The 20705-nt window shown below is 36.1% G+C and overlaps 1 protein-coding gene across 2 annotated transcripts in view; it reads left to right on the top strand.

The window, feature by feature from the left end:
• The window catches only part of GEN1 (GEN1, Holliday junction 5' flap endonuclease), a 40396-nt gene extending 20456 nt beyond the window's left edge, over window positions 1–19940 (top strand). Inside the window, exons 3-16 of one of the 2 annotated variants that reach the window (XM_026844803.1) lie at window positions 289–361; window positions 2949–3146; window positions 4892–5078; window positions 6291–6467; window positions 8078–8188; window positions 10905–10978; window positions 11501–11595; window positions 12415–12565; window positions 12684–12720; window positions 12834–12914; window positions 14038–14168; window positions 15892–15953; window positions 16515–16658; window positions 16883–19940. In XM_026844803.1, the coding sequence (XP_026700604.1) occupies window positions 2986–3146; window positions 4892–5078; window positions 6291–6467; window positions 8078–8188; window positions 10905–10978; window positions 11501–11595; window positions 12415–12565; window positions 12684–12720; window positions 12834–12914; window positions 14038–14168; window positions 15892–15953; window positions 16515–16658; window positions 16883–18327 (2856 nt within the window). In that variant the 5' untranslated portion in view covers window positions 289–361; window positions 2949–2985 and the 3' untranslated portion in view covers window positions 18328–19940. Of the gene's footprint in view, window positions 1–287; window positions 362–2948; window positions 3147–4891; window positions 5079–6290; window positions 6468–8077; window positions 8189–10904; window positions 10979–11500; window positions 11596–12414; window positions 12566–12683; window positions 12721–12833; window positions 12915–14037; window positions 14169–15891; window positions 15954–16514; window positions 16659–16882 lie in introns of those variants that run through there. The other variant, XM_026844802.1, reaches the window with a different exon arrangement.
• The last annotated feature ends 765 nt before the right edge of the window (window positions 19941–20705 follow it).

The raw sequence follows: 20705 nt of genomic DNA, 5'->3' as shown, positions 1-20705 counted from the left end.
GCCGGCGTCCGCTCGCGGGCGGGAAGGGGGCAGCGGGCAGCGCGGCGGGAGAGCGGGGCGAGAGGCCTGCAGTCCCCGGAGCGGGCAGGGCGGGCTCTCCAAAAAGGGGTTCGTCTCATGGCGTGTCAGGGAAACGCCTGCTTTGGGCTGCGTGGTGGTTTATTATCTCCAGTTCTCATTAAGGCGGGAATTTTAAAAAAATGCTCGCATTCAGAGTGGTTGCGTCCTGTTGCGTCGTGTTCGGGCAACTTCTATTTTTTTTTAACTTTTTTTTCATTTTTCCTAGAGAAGAAAACTGTAGGAGTTTAAGGAGGAATTTGCAAATCCTGAAGCGTGCCACTGTTGTGCTTCAGGTGCTCAGGTTTATCGGCAAAGCTGTGTCAGGTGCTGGGGTGTCACAGTAGCACAGAGAGGGAGTGGGAGTGTTGTCAGAAACGTGGGCTTTTTTTTTTTTTTTCTATTTTTTTCTCCCCTTTTTTTTTAAAGGCGTTTGGGTCAGATATAAAGCATATGCTTGGCAGTCTTTACAAGTTACCTTAGCGATGGGTGAAAGCATACCTGTATGAATTAAACTTCAGTGTTAAATGTCTCTGTAATTATTTTCGAGTAACTGGCTCTGTAAAAAACTTTGTAGACTCGAATATAGTCTTAAAAGCTATATAGCTATGGCACATACTGGCACAATAAGAAATTGAGGAGGCTTTGTGGGATTTATTTTTAACTTTTTATTTCATATCAATGATCTTCTAATGACATGATGTCTTTAGTGGTTTCTAAGTATATGAAAAAAATCAGGTTTGGTCTTCTTTCTTTAGAAGTTAACAGCTGTCTAAGCAGTTGGAGGCTTGTGATGAATGAAGCTCCTCAATAAAATCTGAGTAGACAGATCACTCCTATTAAAAGTAGTAGATCTGCTTGTATACAGGATCCAGATCTAAATACTTTATAGAATATGCTCAAAAAAGCAAAGGTAGGTCTGTCAGGTTTTCGTAACTCAACTTTAGATATATATTGAATGGGGATAGGAAGACTTCTGTCCTCAAATAACAATACCATTATCTCTTGATGAAAAAATGGGGGCTTTTTGTAGTTTTCAATTTTTTATACTTTTTTATTATTATTTGTGATCTCATGGAATGTTAAGTGTTTCCAATGTATTTGTCTTTCCTGTTAATTAGGTAACATGTGACACTCCATAACAATTTTTAGAAACCAACTAACAAAGTTTTTTTTAAATTTGTATCGATGAAGACTGGCAGGAACCAAATAACATCAAAAAGTCATCTCCCTTTTTTTGTTATGTGTTCTCTTGTTAAACCTCACTGAAGCTGAGAGTATCACACTTGTCTTTCGAGAAGGTTTGGATGCCTTTTGTTAGCTTCCCCTGTGCATCAGAGAATTGATCATTTTGCACTTCAAGAAATTTATTTGCGTGTTTCAGTTATTTTTTTAACTCATTTTACATGCTTGAGGTATAACAACAGCGGAAGCAATACATTATGCCCTGTATGCATGTAACTAAAATCAGATCAAGTAATTGTAGTTGTTAAAGAAATGGTTTAGAGAAACATGATTTCCGTTGAAAGTTAAGTCTGAATGTGAGAACTTGATTTAAAAACAACCTGAGAATTGATTTGCTGCCTTGCTTTGAAGCAGTTTTAGAGCATAAAACAAGGCACCCTGCAGAGACAGGCTTGCTTACTTGTTCTGACAAACTGCTACGAGCAGGCGACATAGCTCCTCATGTGCCTTAGACAGATCTCAGAGCACAGGTAGTTAGCTTGTCTAGGCATGATTTATTCCATGGAGGGTGAGTATATGGTAGTTCTAAAATCAGAAAGAAAGAAACAGAAAATGTTCCAGATCTTACTTGTTTTTTATCTTCTCGAGGGAGAAGAGGGAAAAGTAGAGAAGTAAGCATAGGGCAAACTTTGTACAATAAGATAGTGCAGGAGTAGATTGGTATTGTGAGGGGGAAAGCAGAGTATGTGTTAGAGACCTTGTATAGAACTTGCAAGATGTGCAAACCAGAGGAATAATGAAGAAGAAAAGGAAGGAGATTAAATCTTGTAATGGGGTATCATGGAGAATAGAGCTATATAAGTAAAGTTAAATAAAAGACAAAGAAATATACAACCTAATAGGAGGATGTTTTTAGCTGGCGTTCATTATAGAGAGTGCCAGTCACACCATACCAAAATTAAACTAGTAAAAACATACACAGTGGTGTGTTTCTGCAGTCACAGTGTTACACATACCAGAATGTTGGAAGGGACCTCTGGAGGCCATCAGTGTGGATTCTGTGCTCAGAGGGGGACTTCCACCAGTATTGGATTAAACCAGTAAGACAGAATGCTGGCTGGATGTTTAAAGTCTCCAAAAATGGAGATTCTGAAACCGGTGGGCAACCAGTGCTGCAGTACCGTCTCATTTTATTTCCTAAAGTCCGACTTGAATTTCCCAATCCAGAATGTGTGGCTGTTGATCCTTCTTATATCATCTTGGAATACTAAGGAAAGTTTTAAGGTCTGTCATCATTGTAAATATTCCTCAAGTAGCTTTAAGCTACTTCTGATTGAAGAGAAATATTTTAATGCAAGTCCTACCACTTCAGATCAGGAAGTAATTCCCTGGAGGGGTGTGGTTTTTCTGTGTTTTTAAATAAAACCTGGATTGTGTGTATGTAAGGGACACATGAGAATTGGAAATTTTTTTTTTTTTCATTTTTTCCCCCAACTGAGTTTGCTTTTATTTATGTTCAGCGCTGAAAATGTACAGTCCAAAGAAGGTACTTAGTAATAAAGCATTTGTGAACTAGAGGGTTTGATCTCAAGTGTTCTTGGCTCATAAAAGTAAAACTGATAAATGACTAAATATTTATTTTCTGAACCTCATGTTCATAATATATCATACTTCCTGTTCTGAAAGTATTCTATTTTGCTTCACAGCTGAAACCTTCATGCTGACAACAAAGAAGCTGGAACAATGGGAGTGACTCATTTGTGGCAAATCCTTGAGCCTGTGAGACAGCCTATCAACTTGAGCAGTCTCAAAGGAAAAACACTTGCTGTTGATTTAAGTCTGTGGGTTTGCGAAGCACAGACTGTTAAAAAGATGATTGGAGTAGTTACCAAGCCACATCTGAGGTATAGTATCCATATAAATTATTGTAGCTAAAAGCGTTGGAATTGTGTAATTTAGGTATGATACTTGCTCTAAATTTAAGAAAACCTCTGCAGTTTATACGACTCTGGTGTTTTGATTCTGTTGTTCTAGCTTGTGCTACCCATATGTAAAGGGTTTGAAGTGAAGGCTCAGTCATACTGGCTGAATTCAACTTAATGCTTGGGTACAAGTAGAATTTCTTGGGCCCAGCCAACCTTGTCTTGAGGTCTCAGCTGTAGATCTCATAGATGATGAGACAGGCGTAAGCAGAACCATGTTTGTCTTACTGTGGTATATCACTGATATACAGACCATCAAGGAACACAAATCATTGTGCTAATTCCTATATATTTCTGAGGCTGTGTGATGGAAGGTACTGTAATAGTTTCAACTGTTTATCACAGTAGTTTGGGTGCTAGTCAATTCAGAGCATACTGAAAGTCATGCATGCTCTACCTGATCTGCCTTATAAATTAAAAATTCTAGTTAGACCCCCTGTTGAATTAAATATGTTTAAATCATTCATCAGGCTTATGAGCAACCTTGAATATATTTTTAATTTAATCAAATCACATGCTTAAGGGATGAGCAAGTATAAGCAGCTTTAACTTCCAAGCACTGTTTTCTGCAAATGATGCTAACAAAAAATGAAAAAATGTACAAATTTTATAAATGACGTTATTGATTAGCTCAAGGATCCTGAACTCCTGTTAGACGTTCCTGTGGTTTCCGTGGAATTCAGCTGATATGAAATAGCATCCTCTGAGAATCGTTTCCTAAAATGTTATGCTTATGACCCCAAATGGATAATTAACTGTAAAACTTGAAGCATGACCAAAATCATTACTTCCCTCTGATAGGATGTCCTGTGTGCAGTAGAATGGGGGCATCAGTCCAGATCTCTTATACCGTCTTTCCAAAGCAAGACAAAGGGATGAACAGATTTCTACCAAAAAAAAAGTGTTTTCATGCAGTTGGAAATTTTAGAGGAACTTAACTGCAATAATTGTTTGTATCATTTGTGAAAATGGAATTAGCCTCAAAAGATCAGCTTAATCTATTTTTACCAATAGCAAATGTACAAAATTAAATCTATAGTAATGGTCTTTCCATGTCAGTCAGAGATAAAAATGTTTGGTCTACTGCTTCTGAAAGATTGATCTCCGAATTACTGGTAAAAGCATATTCTTTCTGATATTACTGCTGTCAATTTTTCTGTTATAGACCAAATAGTTATTATTGTGCCCTTGCAAGATTCCACCCATCAGTTACGCTGGCTTGCATATGCGATAAATTGGCATTGTGATGTATCTGAGTCTGTCTAATACCATAGCATTCAGTCACTTCAGAATCTGATGTACCTGTATTGATAGGTTTGGGATTAAAATTTGGTATAAAAGAATCAACATGGTTATATGTTTGGAAGCAGACTTTGAATATTGAATATTTTTTATTAAACCTTTTAAATCTGCTTACGTCTTTACACCTAAAAAAGATTTTTCTTGTCCTTATGTGGTAATTTTGTAAAGCTGTTACAAGTTCATAGTAAAACAATTTCAACCAAAGACAGTGATATAGACAAAAGCTTTGTTAGCTTGGGGGTGAGGGAATAATAAAAGGTGGAGAGAAAGCTAAGATTGTTCCTTGGGTAGGCTATAAGGAAAACATCAAAAGACATCAGGCTTCCCTAATTCTGCAGCTTATGGAACACTTTGCTTTATTGCAGAAACCTATTTTTTCGGTTCTCTTTCTTAACATCAATGGGAATTAAACTAGTATTTGTCATGGAGGGAGAGGCCCCCAAGTTGAAAGCAGACACCATGAGTAAGAGGAACGAGATGCGCTATGGCCCTTCAAAGAAAGTTGGAGCTGCAAGAACGGGGAGATCTTTATTTAAAACCATATTAAAGGAGGTGAGTAACAGAAGGCTGTATTTCAGTATTTTTAATGTTGCAAGAAGAAATGCTGACCAAATTAAATACAACTTGAAAGAATTAATAGTTTTCTACACAACAGTTTTCAGCAGTGTTTTGAGGGAGCACATGCCTTTGAAATGGGCCTTACAGCATCTGTTAACTGTTGCTGTAGAAGACAAAAAGTGTCAATTAGAATAATTTTGTTTTGCTGGGTTCCTGTGCGTGTTATGCTGTAGTGAGCCACGGTCATAATTGTGTGTTTATTACAGAAATTCAACTTCTTTGTTCTTTTATAGAGTTAGTATTGATACTTTTGTGGGTTTTTTCCTAGCTTGGGATATACGTGAAAACAGGAACGTATTGAGTACCTATGTAAGCTAAGCTAGTGTGTTTTTGAAGGGGTACACAGAACTGTTTTGTAATCTAGATTTATGATTTGGTAAACTGAATAGCTTAGCTGAATAGCTAAGAAAATACACTTGTTGGAAACCTACTGAATTAGGCTAAAAGGAAGACACTATAGTTGTCTTGGTATAGATGGTTGAGACAACTGTGGTTGCAAAGACCCCTATTCAGTAATTCTTCATTCATTGTTGCAGATGGTTAACCATTTTTGTCTATTCAAAATCTTATGAAAGTGAATTTATGGGTGCTCATGGCTTCAGTAGATTAAACTGTGAATTGATACATTCATTCTTAGACTCTAAAATAAATTATTTTTCCTGAAATTTGTAAGAAGTATATATGAGTATTTATCAGTAAGTTTTATACCATGTCTTACAAGGCTGATAGTACTGTACTTTCATGCTTGATATTCTCAGGAAGTCTGGCAACTGTAGAAAGATGTCTGTGCTAGCCCATTATTACTACTTGAATAAACAGCATGGCTTCACAAAGATAAATATTCCTTTCTTACTCGTCTTGGGAAAGCATCCCTAAATATCTGTTTAAAGTGTAAAGATTTTTGTGAAGGAGTAACCATTAGTCATGCTGTGTTTGAGTCCTGTAACTAATACATTGCTCTTGGTTCGATATTTCTTTTGATTATTACAGTAAACTGTATTTCTCAGTAGTGCTTATATTGATGTAGTATTCTATAGGCAGTGCAACAGTAGCAGGTTTTGTATATATTTATGTCTGAAAAAGCCTACGCTAATAAGTGAATCTAATTAAGCATTCAATCACTCTTTCCTTTTGGATTCGTTTTAGTGTCTCGAACTGCTGGAGTGTTTAGGTGTCCCTTGGGTTCAAGCAACCGGGGAAGCAGAGGCAATGTGTGCCTACCTAAATACAAAAGGATATGTTGATGGCTGCATTACCAATGATGGAGATGTCTTCTTATATGGAGCTCAAACAGTTTATAGGAACTTTGCCATGAATGCTAAGGTAATGTACCTTATCCTGTTCTCACCCTCTCTTTAGACTCTTCCCAGAAATGTAAACAGAAAGAAGGAGCTTGAAACAATTGCTTAGATATTATCTGATTTACTCTCTAGTAATTGAGTTTGTTTAAAATAGTACATTTAAGATAGAAACGTTTTGTTTGCTATGATGGCAATTCATGCATTGGATGTGAGAGGAAAACTACTTAATTGAAGAACACTTACGGTGTTATTGTCTGTGTTTGTAGTGTCCTGTGATGTGTAACATAAAGCTAAGTAGCAAACTCCGCACACACACCCCGCTCCTTTCTTCCTCTACAGTGGAGAATTTGAGTGAAGTAATCGCTTCCTGTAAATTTACCATTAGGGCATGCAGGAGTGGTCAGCCTCCTGGGTTTAATAACAGTGTTCATACACTTGCATCTTACAGGCTTGTTTTATTATGAATATACTTAAAATTAATACTGTTAGTCTCCAATCGAACACAAATGGGGTAGGGATCATACATCTGCATTATAATCAATTGTTGTGATCATTCAGAAAAACAAATTAAGTTACGACCTTGAGCTTAAGTGTTCATCTGTTAAGAATGAAGTTTTCCAGAACTAGCGAAAGGCAACCCCGGATTTCTATAATTTATACCTTCTCTATAAATCAGAGAAAGGAATGCATGTGTTCTGTCTGGTGAATCTAACAAGAAAGTGGAAGAAAAATGATATGGGTTTGGAATTTTAAATAATGTTCACCTGAAGGACTTGTTGAGAAAGTACTTCAGTAATAGGCAAAAATCAGAACAGAAAAAAAGCACTATGAAAAATTAACGTTTTAAAAAATAGTTCAAGTTGGTGGAAGATGATTTGCTTTGGCATTGTGTTTGGCTTCTGTCATGATCTGGCTCTTTTCTTTGATTCAACTTCCTTGTCATCACCAAAAATGAAGGTGGCCTCAATCTTTTCATGTGTACTTTGTTACATATCTAAGCCAACATAAAAAAAAATAAATTTCCGTGAATGTGTGTATTTCAGAGGCATCTGTTCCAGAAAACTGGATTATTTTGGGTTGTTGACTTGGAGAGGGGAGGGGTTGTCCTTTGCAGAGAGACAGTCCCCTGTGTTTTGATTCATGTTAACATGAAATCAAGATTATTGTGTTTGAGTCCCTGTACCCTTTAAACCTTTTTTTTTTTTTTTTTTTTTTTTTTTTTTTACTCAAGTAGCACATTAAAATGTTTACATGGATTTTAAAAACTGCAGTTCCTGAGGTGATTTACACAGCCACTAGTACTGGGTAATGTTAGTTTTGCCATACTTTTTCTACAGGTGGCAAACAATAAAACCATCCCTTGGCTTATTTTAGTTTCTTTCAACAGTTGATGCCCATACTTAAAACTTGAAATTCCTGAACTGTAGTTATTCATGTTGTGTCCATGCATTACATTACACATTTTTAACTGCTGCCTATTTTTTCTGTTATCAGACCCCTCTTATGTGATAGACCCATTTCCTTCAGATATGGGTGATTAGGGATGGGTAAACAATCACAACTGAATGTGACTCAGGGCAGTTCCTTCCCTGATGTTACAGAAATAACATGTGTGATAAATTTTTCATGCAGGATCCACATCTTGACTGTTACACAATGTCCTCTATTAAGGAGAAGCTTGGTTGTGACAGAGAAACTTTGATCGGGCTAGCTGTTCTTCTGGGTTGTGATTATCTTCCAAAGGTAAGCAATATAATTATTTTTTATTAGTCTTAAACATTGTCTTAACTTAAACTGTATCAAGGGAGACATGCATGCTGACAGAACTATGCGACGCATGATTACTGTGATCTAGTTGGAAAAGATGCTTAATAAGTCACTGTAAATTTTATTAATGAAGGCTTAAAGGGAATTAAGATGGTTCATGAACATTAACCTTTCTAAAACTAATATGTGTTTTTCTATAGTAGAGGCGAAGACAAAAGTTTAGATGTTGATTACATTGAGCAAAGGTGCAAAAACTCAGTTGTTTGTGAGGATGCTTTGTAGTCATTCACATATAAGTACATCCCTGGTAGAGTAGCTGTGGAAAATAAGAAAAACAGCTTTGTCTGTGCTGTTTGGAAGACTTAGTAAGTTTTGAACTGTAGTTATTAGTAATGCCAGTTCTGGATGCAGTTTGAATGTATCCCCTTTTAGTTCTGTCAGTTGTAAATAAATGATATATGAAGAAGTAGACATCACCTATTTAAAAAATTTCCTGATGAATGAGGAGAGAGGGATCTCATTCATTACTATTTCACTTTTTTCTTTCTTTCTTTTTCTGTAAGCGCTAGAAATTTTTTTGGAAACTTTGAACAGAAGCTGTTGTAATGACTATTTGAAATGGAAAGGAAGTGGGATGAAACTTGTTTTCCATGCAGTTCATTGTACAGTGACTTCAGGCAACAGATATCTAGTAATTCTCAAATCATTGTGGTTACAATTTGATAAAACTGTCCTTTTAAACAATTGATACTGATGAAAGAGCAAATAGCTCTATTTTTTTTTTCTGAAGTACTTGCTTCTGTTATAGGGATCTTTAAACAGTTGTTTATTATTATTACAAAATGAACGTTTAAAGAGAGAGGGAGTAGAAAAAAATGGTGGCTAATCAGTGGTTATTGTAATGGAACTAGCAGCTCCCAGAATACCAGGTTCTTGCATAGTCTAAAAGTGACACCATTATGTACTGTCAGATAGGTTTTTTGAGTTACTACAGCCCAGAAAAGTGGATGAAGATAAAAATTTTGAAGGAAAGCTGAATTATAGGGGTACGTTGGGAATGGGGATTGTCAGAATAGATAAATGAGAATACCACCATAATTTCATGCACTTTGTTGAATATATACCAAAACAATGCTTTCCTTGTGGAAGCTGAATATCTGACTCTCTGCCTGAGTGTCTGGCTGCAGTCCAGTGAGAATTTCTAATTGGTTTTGAATGTATGTTTATTTCATATAGTTGCATATATTCAGTCCAGCCTTTACAGCTGAAATAAAATAAGAACAGATTTATTTGTAATAATGCTGTAGAAAGCACACTCAATGCAGTCTTTATACTCAACTGTACTGATTCTTGCCAAAGTAGGGTAAGGATTGAAAGAGGAACAGGAAAAGTACTATGTGTGTTTTAAATCATAGAATCACATAATAGTTTGGGTTGGAAGGGACCTTCAAAGGTTTCTGGTTCAATTCCCCTGCAATAAACAGGGGTATCTTCAACTAGATCAGGTTACTTGTTGCCCCATTCTAACTGCCTTTGAATGTTTCCAGGGATGGGGCATCTACCACCTCTTTGAGCAACCCTGTTCCAGCATTTTACCACCCTCATTATAAAATACTTCTTCCTTATATCTAGTGTGAATCCACCCTCTTTCAGTTTAAAACCATTACCCTTGTCCTATCACAACAGGCCCTACTAGCAGGTTTGTCCCCATCTTTCTTACAAGCCCCTTTTATGTATTGAGAGGCTGCAGTAAGGTCTCCTGGAGCCTTCTTTTCTCTAAGCTGAGCAACCCCAGCTCTCAGCCTTTCCTCACCAGAGAGGTGTTCCATCCATCTTAGCATTTTTGTGGCCCTCCTCTGGTTGTTTTGAATCAACTGACTTTCACTCTTCAGTATGTGTAGTGGTTACTGTAAGTTCTGAATTTCAGTCCATGAGCTAGCTTTCAGAAAAGGAACCTCCAAGGTCACATTGGATGGGGCAACAAGCAACCTGGTCTAGCTGAAGATGTCTCTGCTCACTGTGGGGTATGGGGTTGGGGAACGTGGACTAGATGACCTTTAAAGATGCCTTCCAACCCAAATGATTCTATGAAAACATTTGCTGTTCCTATCTTTACCCATAGTGGTAGTCCCTTTTCTGATAAAGGGCATGCATACTACAGATGTAATATTGAAGTAAATACCAAAATCAAGCAAACAATTAAGAGAAGGGAAGGGTTGGGTCCTTTGGGTTTGTGGTTTTATTGGGATTTTAGTTATTTTTCAGAAAATGCTCTTGCACTTTGTCATCTCTCAGAATTGATTTTGCATAAGTGCTTGAGGTCTTCAGATATTAGAAGTTGTTTCTGTGGCCATAAAGCATCTCTTTCCTGTGAGTGAAAACTTTTTGCTGGATTTCTTCTACCTCTTAAGTTCCGATGTTTTGACTAAAATCCAAAAGATCTGTCTTCATCTTCTCTTCCCAAGACAATTCTGAAAAGTTTCAGCTCTCTGACAGTTAGTTGGCAAGATGTTACTGGTATTTTCTAGGAGTACAGCTGTAATCTGTCACCTTCTATGATTTTAGAACTTGGTCAAAAAATATTTTTCTTAATTTATTCTCAAAACCTGGGATAATTTTTGTAATTTCTCTACATACATGAAAATCTGAATGCTTTGTCATTAAATAACGTTTCATATTTCTGTCTCTATAGGGTGTTCCAGGAGTTGGGAAAGAACAAGCTTTAAAGTTAATCGAGACCTTGCGAGGTCAAAACTTATTGCAAAGGTAAAATGAAAATTTATGCTGTATGCTGAAGTACTTTGATTTTTTTCAAAGATTTGCTCCAAGACAGCGTTTGTAATGATTTTATTTGGGGCAGGGGAACGATTGCTGCATTCCTTCCTTTGTTTGCTAAATGAATTGTGTGTTTTACCAGGCAAGCTTCTTAATCATTTTAAACATTATCTGGCTCCTAGCTCTTGAGGTAGCAGATGTATGTTGATATATTGGAAGGGAAGTCATGGAGACTGATGAGAGATCTTTGCTATATTTTTTTAATCGGGTTCTAGATCAGGACATGAGATACATGAGATACCAAATGCATTCTGTGTTTGTTATCAATAATGTATGTGTCAAGACTAGAAATCCAACAATCATATACTGTACTGTAAAAAACTATTTTATAAAATGAAAAGCTCAGTTTCTTGGTTAGATGCTTAAGAAGTATAAAGGGGCTATTTTTCCAGTGTTCTATTTTAAGTATGAAAGTTTAAAATTTTTCTTAATCCTTTTAATATCATCTTTTAGATTTGAGCAATGGAAAGAACAATTTCAGTATGATAATACTGAACAACCTTTGGTTGTAAAAAGGGTAATTCACTGTTCTGAGTGCCATCATCCAGGTCAGTGTGAAATGCACCGAATGTTGCTTTTTAGCCTCATTGTTTGCTTTTCATTTGGGGGTGTGGCGGTGTCGTTTTTCTGTTTGGTTGGTTTGGGGGTTTTCTTATGATTAGCATTAAAAACTGTTTGTCATTCGTCTTCTGGTCTATCTTCAGATTTTCAGTATTGTGTATATGTATCTTCATATAAAAATTTTTGAGGCTGGGGACTACCTTTCTTCAGCTGTGAAACTAGTTGACAGCAGATGAAATGTCATGACAGTGCTGTTGTATGAGCCCAAATATCTGCCTTTTTATCATTATCAATAAAGAAAGTATGCTATACTGACAAGCAACTATTTCTTTAGTTGCCTGAACTGGTCTTGCATCAAGACTTGCATTAATCCATTAACATTGCTGGGTTTTGCTGCAGTGTTTTCTTAAAACGAAATTAATCCTAAGGAACCTCATTTTGTTAGCATCTTTGATCAGTGAACTCGTTCAAACCCACCACTTCGATAAGGAAAAGCTTGTTTCAAATGTGTTACTTATATATATTTGCCAGCTTGTCAGGCGCTTCTGTAGTTTTTAGGTACTAAAGTTTTAAGTATAAGGTCTGAAAATGTAGGCAAAAGTCTTGAAGAAAATGAAAGCTTGTTTTTATTTGTGAGTTTTCACTGTAGATATATAAATACAGCTGATGCACCCAGATCTGCTTAGAGCTGCTATTCATGTCAGATTCATATGTGTTCTGAACTTTGCGTTTGAACTATTAGCTTTGAATATTTGGAAAGTTTGGAAAGATCTTTCTCCTCATGCTTTGTGCGTCTGCTTCTATAGGATCTCCCAAGGAACATAAGCACAGTGGATGTAAATTCTGTGAAAGCACTAAATACTGCAAACCCAGTGACTCCAAATACTGCTGCCCTTGTGAATGGCATCAGTTAGAGCGAGTGAAACAAGCAAGTGCAGTGGAGGACAATATCAGAAAGTAGGAATGTCTTGAAAATTGAACTGCTTTTCCCTGCGTTCATGTGCGGGGGTGAGCATTTAAATTATGCATTTTTCCCATTGATATTCAGTTCCTAATGCATTTGTTTTACCTGCAGAAAAGCTAACAGTTGTGAGGGCTTTCCATTCTCTGAGGTAACAAACAAGCTTATTTGAAGATAATTTTTTTTTTTAATCCATCAATTGAAATTTCAGTTTTCTGCCCTCTCTTAAACTGCCTCTTTTTTTTTTTTTTCTTTTATCTCAAGGTTATCCAAGAATTTCTTGTAAACAAGAATAAATTGATCAACATAAAGGAATGTCAAAGGCCAAATTTATTGTCCTTTCAGGTATAGAACAAAATACCGCCTATTCAGCTCAATAGCTTTTTGTTTATTAGTAAGGAAGTCATCTGTGGTAATTTTGATCTTCATTGGTAATTTTACTGAAAATAAAAGAATCTTAATACAACTTCTTAATATAACTCATTTTTTTGAAAGCCTGAAATTGAAGACTTTGAAAAAAATCAGTAGATATCAATTGCTACATAGAAGAGTGGAATAAAGAGAACTAAGAAAAAAGGTCATTTCCAATTGGTTTGTTTTTCACTGTCAAGTATTACTAGATGGTGTTGCTGAATTCTGCATTATCTATATAGTGTATAAAATACTGTGTGGCTATATGGCCATAATATAAGTTCCAGAGTTGGTTGGGTTTTTTTTTTTTATCCACGTTTCATAAAGGTATTAACTGATACAGCTTTTGGTTTTATTTGTACTTGTTTCATCCTCACAGTGACACAGTGCATATATGGTAATTCTTTAAATGTTGTGTGTTTTCCCAAAACCAGCTAGCAGACTTGTATTTAGCACAATACTGCCAACTCTCAAGTTCAGAGACCCTTTTGTTCAAAGTGCACAAAGCTCAAAAGTGGTTAGTTTATTCCTCTGTCCATAGAAGAAAGGATAAATACCCTGTGAAGTTTCGGGCGGGGCGGGGGGAGTTAATACATGCATGTTAGAATTGTTTTCTTAGAATGACTTTGGTTTTCATTGGAGAAAGCAGATCTTTTACAATGTTTTATTTCCTGTGTTAGAATTCTTTATAGCATAATAGTTTACAGTTAAGCAATGTAGCTTTAGTATAAATCTGTGTTCATCCTTCTCTTACATGCAAAATCCATGATTTTCACAGCTCCTTGCATAGCTGATCTGAATGTGATAAGGTGTTTAACAGCTGTCTTGTCCCTCCTGCTGCCACTACACAACTGTTCCCTTGGCTTGTTGACAGCAATCTGCCCTGTTACAGAGGACTGTTCCCTCCCTTGCCAGTGAGATATCACTGGGCATTACACTGATGTGTAAAAGCATTCTATACATTTAAAATATTTAGTACTGTATCCCTACTATATAGCTGTCTGATCCAACAGAATAAGAAAGTTTTAAAGTTTGGGGTGTTTTTTTATACTAACAGATATTTGCTTCTGAGAAGATGGAATGGACTAAACACTACGCCTGTAAGAAGCTGTTAGCACTATTGACACGTTATGATATGATCCAGAGAAAATCTGGATACACTGATACAAAACAACTCCAGGCAATACGGTAACGTAGCTTGATTTCTCCAATCAGATACATTTACTTCTGCTGCTGGATGAAAATCACAGTTTTTTTTCCTCTTTACAGAAATATAATGGTTTTCTTCCATCTCTGTTTTCAAGCTTTGTGCTCATTTTGAATAGAGGTGAAAATTTAGATCAGTACACCAATTCTTATACCACTGCTGCACAAAGTAATACTTAGAGCAGTTTCATTCTAAATGGCAAACCCCATTTTTTCCTGTGCTTAGTTTCTGTTCTTTTTCTTTGGATCTGCACATGAGATTTAGCATTACAGGTCTGATCCTCTGCTCCGGTTCTTAGCAGAAGTTTAATTGACTTTTGTGGTTCAAAATAAGAGCTTAGAAGTAGAAATGAGCATGCAGATTCAGTCATGGTCTCTGATTCCTTATCAGACCTACCAACTGTCGTTGTACCATGTGTTTGATGAAATCATTGGCTTACAGTTCTATTCTGGTACCCCTTCTCAAAACAACATTTTCATTAAGGATTGCTGCATTTAGGAATATAAAAATGGCCAAGTATCCTGTTACTAAAAGGGATATGAAGGAACAAAACCAAGTCATGCAGGTAACTGGTTTCCTCCAGAATACTTTCCCACCATCCAGGTTTCTGTTACTTGAGGATTTTCTGAGCTAGAATTAGTACCACCTTATTCTATCTGCCTCGAATTATATTTTTTTCCTAATCTTGTCTTAAACTTAGGTGAAGTTTTAGAATCTACAGTGTTTCGGCAAATCTGAACTTAACTTCACTGTGTGAAGGCAATTATGATTTTTTTTTTTTTTTTAACTTTAGTATCTGATGGTTACATTTCCCAAATAAAACCCAAATTCCCCCTCTTCCCCCCTGATATTCTTGTATTGTAAGAAGGTTAGTGGTTTTTGCATGTTCTTGGTGCTGCTCAGGATTTTATAGACCTTAATTTTGGGGGACAGGAGGACAGTTAGTAGAAATGTGATGGGTTGATATGTCTGTTAAATTATTACTTGCAGAGAAGCTGTTCTATTCAGTGTTATCTTTCAGAAGAGTGGAGAGACTGGGGGCTACTTTTTATATGGATTGTCTAGATAAATTACCAGCATTTACCTTGATTAATTAATTAATTGACATCCTCTATAACACTTTCTAGTATTTCATCAGTTTAAAAGACAGATCATGCATGCTGTAGAAGATTTCTTTTGTTAATAAGTGTTAAAAACTCAGTAATAATTCAGCAGGAGCATCTTCACACGTAGAAACCTATTAAACTGGGCTGTAGATAATTTTTTTAGAAAAATCTCATAAAGACTGACTGTCTCTGCTCAGTTCATGTTTTATCTTCCTTCGTGCTCTCATGCAAAAGAGCCTGTCTGGTCATCCAGAAAGTTGCTGTCTATAGCAACAGCCTTCCCTGTGACATTAGTTGAAGATATCAAAATGGTGTTTGTAGGAGTCTGCTTTGTAGTTGTCTGTTACAGAATAGCTTTTTGGTTTCTTGTTATGCTCCTCTGAGCTGTATCGTTAAAAAAAACCCCAAAAAATCTAGACCTAAAATTTTACTGTATAACTTATACAGAGAAGTAGTGTATTTTTTAAAGGTGTATTACTAGAATATTTTTTCCTCTGAATCATTACAAATTGGAGTATTGAAATATTTTTAGATAACTTAGATTTTTAATTTCCTGTTTAAACAAAATCATTTAATGGACTTATTTTTGTTCATACAGGATAGTCAAGACACGTGTTAAAAACGGAATTCCTTGTTTTGAAATTGAGTGGCAAAGACCAGGTTGGTCTGGTTTCTATGTACATTATGGAACAAAACAGTTCATAGAAAAAGAGAAAAGCATGCTTTAAAGAGAAGAGTTTGACAAGATTATGAGGCAAAGCATTGTGGGTGAGATTGGATATTGTTCTGTGAAGACAACAGAAAATGCGCATCAAATTTCACCTACCCTGAAAGTAAAAGCAATGCTTCAAAAGAGAAAAAAAAAAACAAACAACCTAGAAAGCAAGGGACTTGGTCTTCAGTACTTTTTCTGGTACATGTTAATAAGATCTGGGCTCTGTATTTCATATCTTATTTCACTCTGTACCCAAAGCTGTGACTGTTTACTACTTAGAAATTTTGCTGTGCTGACAGACTTCCACCTTTAGTGTGCCTGTTTGTGCCAGGAGACTGGCAGAAAGAAAAAGATTTTAGTTTTAGCTAAATCTCAAATGTTGTACTCTTGACCTTTTTACATACCTTCTTTGTACTCAAATAAATCTTATGTTCTTTGTTTTTCTTATTCCCTGCTTTGATTTGTGTGTATATATATGTCTAATGTACATTCATGAATTTTTTTAGAACATTATGTTGATGAAGAAGATGAGCCTGTGGAATTGTTTGTAGTCACGGTAGAAGAGGAGTCTTTGTTTCAGGCTGCTTATCCTGATGTTGTTGCCCTTTATCAAGCAGAAAAGTCAGAAGTTCTGAAGAAGAAACAAAAAAGTAAGCCCAAAGTTTATTTCTTAGGAACTTATGGGTCTTGCCAAAATACAAGAAGAAAAAGCAACAAACATTTTTTCCACTGCTGAGCACTATCATGTTTTATCAAGATCAGGGCATGATATCTTTCAGGGACTGGTTTTATCTTACCATTTTATACTTTAGCACTAGGAGATCTGAACTATAGTTAATATGCCATTTTGATATGCTTTTTTTTTTTTTTTCAGACAGGAAAAACAGACCAAAAGAAAATGAATTATCAAATGTTTATGATGAAGTTAGCGATCTTCTGTCTCAAATTAATTTAAAATCTGAATGTGGAATTCTTCCTGTGCAAGACTCCACATCAGATATAAAAACTCGCCCAGATCAGATACAGCAGAGAAGTACTGAATCAAAAGATCTGGTGTTAGCTACAGCTTCCAGCACAGCAACTGTTCAGATGCCAGCATCAGCAGCTGCTCTTCCTCTGACTGCATCACCTTCCTTGCTCTTACAGAGCACGTTGGCTGACTCATCCGTATTGCCACCAGAATTTACTAAAAATTCAGGGATGTCGTCCTCTTCCTCTGTAACAGCTGGTCTACACCTGAGCAGTATTGATTGGGAAGGAACCTTCTTCAGTGCTTCATCAGCCTGTGGGGGTGACACCTGTGATCCAGCAGCTGGCTTAACTACGTGCATAAAACACTCCCATCCACCAGGTCATGAAACAGTAAGAAATAGCTCAGAATATTCTGATGCTATGCAGTCTGATCAACATCATTCTGGTAGTTCAGATGACTTGGTTTCAGATGATGCTATGGGACAACTTCAGAAGTGGTCTTTAAGTGAGCGAATTCTGAAGAAGACTTCCATTCCATCAAAGCCTTTGTTGTGTGAAGATGTAATACAACTGCAGTCTTTTAAACAAACAAAAGAAACCTTGCATCCTGATAAAGATTATGTGTCTTCCTTGCATCAGTTAAATAAACTAGTGCAGGAAGGTAAAAATGTGCCATCAGAAAACTACGCGAGGGAACCCAGCATATGCATTTATCAAGATCAGTACAAAAAAGCTGAGAGCCTGGCTGAAATTATGCAAAAAGACCTTAATATAAGCAGTTCAGCATCTCTAGCCTGTAGTGGGCAAACAGCAGAGACACTGCATCTTGGGTGTGAACTGCTTCCAGTGTCTCAGAAGCCGGCAAGTGTTGTAAGTGACTGTCACATTAAAAAAGCTTGTGTTCAAACTGCTTGGAAAACTTCTAAAAAGAGTGTATGTCAGAAGAGATGCTCTTCTAGTGAAGACAGTGATGATGGAAACCTGAGTAAAAACCTGATTTATGAGCAGCAGAAAAAGCAACTGATTCCTGGTCAGTTTAAAAAATCTTTTACAAAAAAAAGGAGTAACACTGTTAGTGGCAAAAGAACAAACAGTGACTCAGCCCTTATAATTAAAGGGAAGAAAAAACCGACCAATTTTAAAAAAGCTGGTAATAGTTTTTCATTGCAAGTATCTCCAAAACTATCCTCTGTGGGAGAAGTTAATTGTTCCCAAAGTCCAGAGGAACCATTTGAGAGGTTGGGTTCTGGTCCCACGTGGCAAGCCAGAAGTGCTCTGACTTCTGCGTGGGCAGAAAGTCCCCTTCCCCTGTCTGAAAGACTAAAAAGAAGAATCAAAATCAATTAGGTTCTCCATAAAATAGGTCATGATAACAGTATACTCAATCTTCAGCTTTTACAGACTTTTTTCTCAAAGTTTTTCCAGTATGCCTTATCAATTTTATGTAGACACAGTTTTGATGAATAAGAAGTGCTGTGAAATACTGCATACTGGAGCTAAAGTTTGAAACTGAAATATTATCAAAAGTACAAAATAGCTGATTATAGGCAAGTGATTACATTCTGAACTTGATACTTATGTATCAGGGTATAGTATACATGGGAGTGGGGAGGTTTGTTTATGAAATAAGAATGTTTTTTCTCCCAGCCTATCATGAGGATTTTGTGTACAGCTATTAGTTCTGTTCATAAAACCAGACTTATTAGAATAGTGTGTGCACTGATGTTGGATACTCTTAATAATACAAAGTGATACAGCTCTTTCCAACTGAAATTTTCCATTCTGTTTCAGTAACTTAATTTTGCTAGTTTTAAAATGGGTTTTCAAATCCTGGGATGCTGATTTTGTTGATTATCTCTGAAGGACCAGATAGAGACACACAACAGATGTACCTTTCATGGTAGCTAAATTTATATCTGCCATGCTCTATGATAAACAGTTTAAGTGTGTGCATCTTCCAAAGAATGGGGTAAGCCATGTAAGGATGTTCTGGTTTTGTATTTAAGGAAATTTTATGGCTGTTTTAATGAAACATTTATAGCTTGGGACTTTTTTTCTTCAAAGAAGATAGGAAATCTCATCTAACATTCACTTCTACTTATAATAGAAGGAAGATTAAGATACAGAAAATCAAAATCTCATGATGGTATTGCAGATTCTTTGAAAAATACTGTGTAAATGTTTGTTTTGAAAGGGGGAACATGAATAAAACTGCATTTTTGAAGGTATTCTTCCTATCTCTTCCTACTGAAGCAATCTCTGTACACAAAAAAAAAAAAAAAAAAAAAAAAAAAATTTGTCTTCAACAGCTTATTAGAAAATGCCTTTTTGTCTGTCTTTAAGTGTTTGTAACTTTTCCTGTGGACCAACCAGAAGGAAGGCCACTCTTACCCAGGTATAATGTTAATGACAGAAATTTAGAATATCTGTGCCTTAATGAAAATGTCAATTCTTTCTTTATAAAGGCTAAAACTTTAAAAGTTAGGAAGCTAAATTTCAGATATATTTAAAGAAGAAATAGGTAGTCCATAGATAATACCATCTGTAATTATCCAAAATGAACGTATGTTTCTTCTCTCTTGTGAGCAGATGGAGAAAATGTATTTATATTTGATTTTCCAAATGAGAAACGTATCATAGAAATGAGAAAAAAAAATCCTAAATGCTGAAAACTTATTTTCAGATTTGAAGATGGTCTCCCTCTTCTGGAGACTCTTAACCACCCAGCTGGTGTGAGAGGGTAGCTAGAATAGAATTGCTAAGGAGAATGACTTGCAGTTACCTGGGGACTGTAAATGGAGAGATTCCTTATGCAGTGGTCAGTAGTGGAGAGATCAGATATTTTTTTGTGGAAAAAAATTGTTACTGATTATGTATGATTATTTTCCTTGCTGTGATTTTTGAATGCTGCAAGTTGGAATCAAGAGTTTGAATTTTCATTAATAAAAATGCCCACATCATGTGAATGACATCACTATCCTTCCTTCACATGTATGAGAATGTGCTCTTTTGCTGGAGGGATCATACAATTTAACCCACAGTGCGTTTCTGTGGTTTAGGGTTTTCTTTATAATTGGGGGTTAAGAACAGTTTTGGGAGAGTTTTCTTGCTTCTTTTCCAAATCTGGCAGGGATGGATGGTTCATTGAAAATACTGTGCCAGAATTATGACAAGTTCATGTTTTGTGAATGATGAAAAACAGAAATGACATATTAGATACTAAGAACTGCAGAGGAAAAAAACACAAACAAACAACAACCTGTTCCTGATTATTGCTACAAATTAATCTGATTCCATAAGTACAGTTCACGCATGAAAAGCAGAAAAATTTATATTTTTTGTTTGCAACGCATCTCAATTTTGTGCAAGTTTTCTACTTTAGAAGCATCAATAGATGTGAAAACAACTGTATACAGGATGTGCTCTCTCATTTAGGCTATAGCTGCTCATTGCAGCAAATAAACAAGAACATTTATCACTAGGAACAACTTCAATTAAACTGGTGATTTGTTACAGAAGGGAAATCATAGTTTTTAAAGTGTTTTGATTTCTCATCTTTCTGTACTTTACTCAGTCTAAGGATTAGGGGTGATTTTTTTTCTTCTTTGGAACTGCTTTTACTGTACCAAAGCTGACTGCTTTGCAACCTCTCACACTTGTGAAGATGATGTTTAAATAAATTGATTGGGTGTAACAGATAACTTTCTTCTGCAGGAAGTATTTCT

The sequence above is a fragment of the Athene cunicularia genome (assembly GCF_003259725.1).
Source record: "Athene cunicularia isolate RWA chromosome 3 unlocalized genomic scaffold, athCun1 chr3_part1, whole genome shotgun sequence".
Taxonomy (NCBI): domain Eukaryota; kingdom Metazoa; phylum Chordata; class Aves; order Strigiformes; family Strigidae; genus Athene; species Athene cunicularia.
The sequence above is the reverse complement of the archived record's forward strand: the minus strand, read 5'-3'. Positions and strand labels throughout refer to the sequence as shown.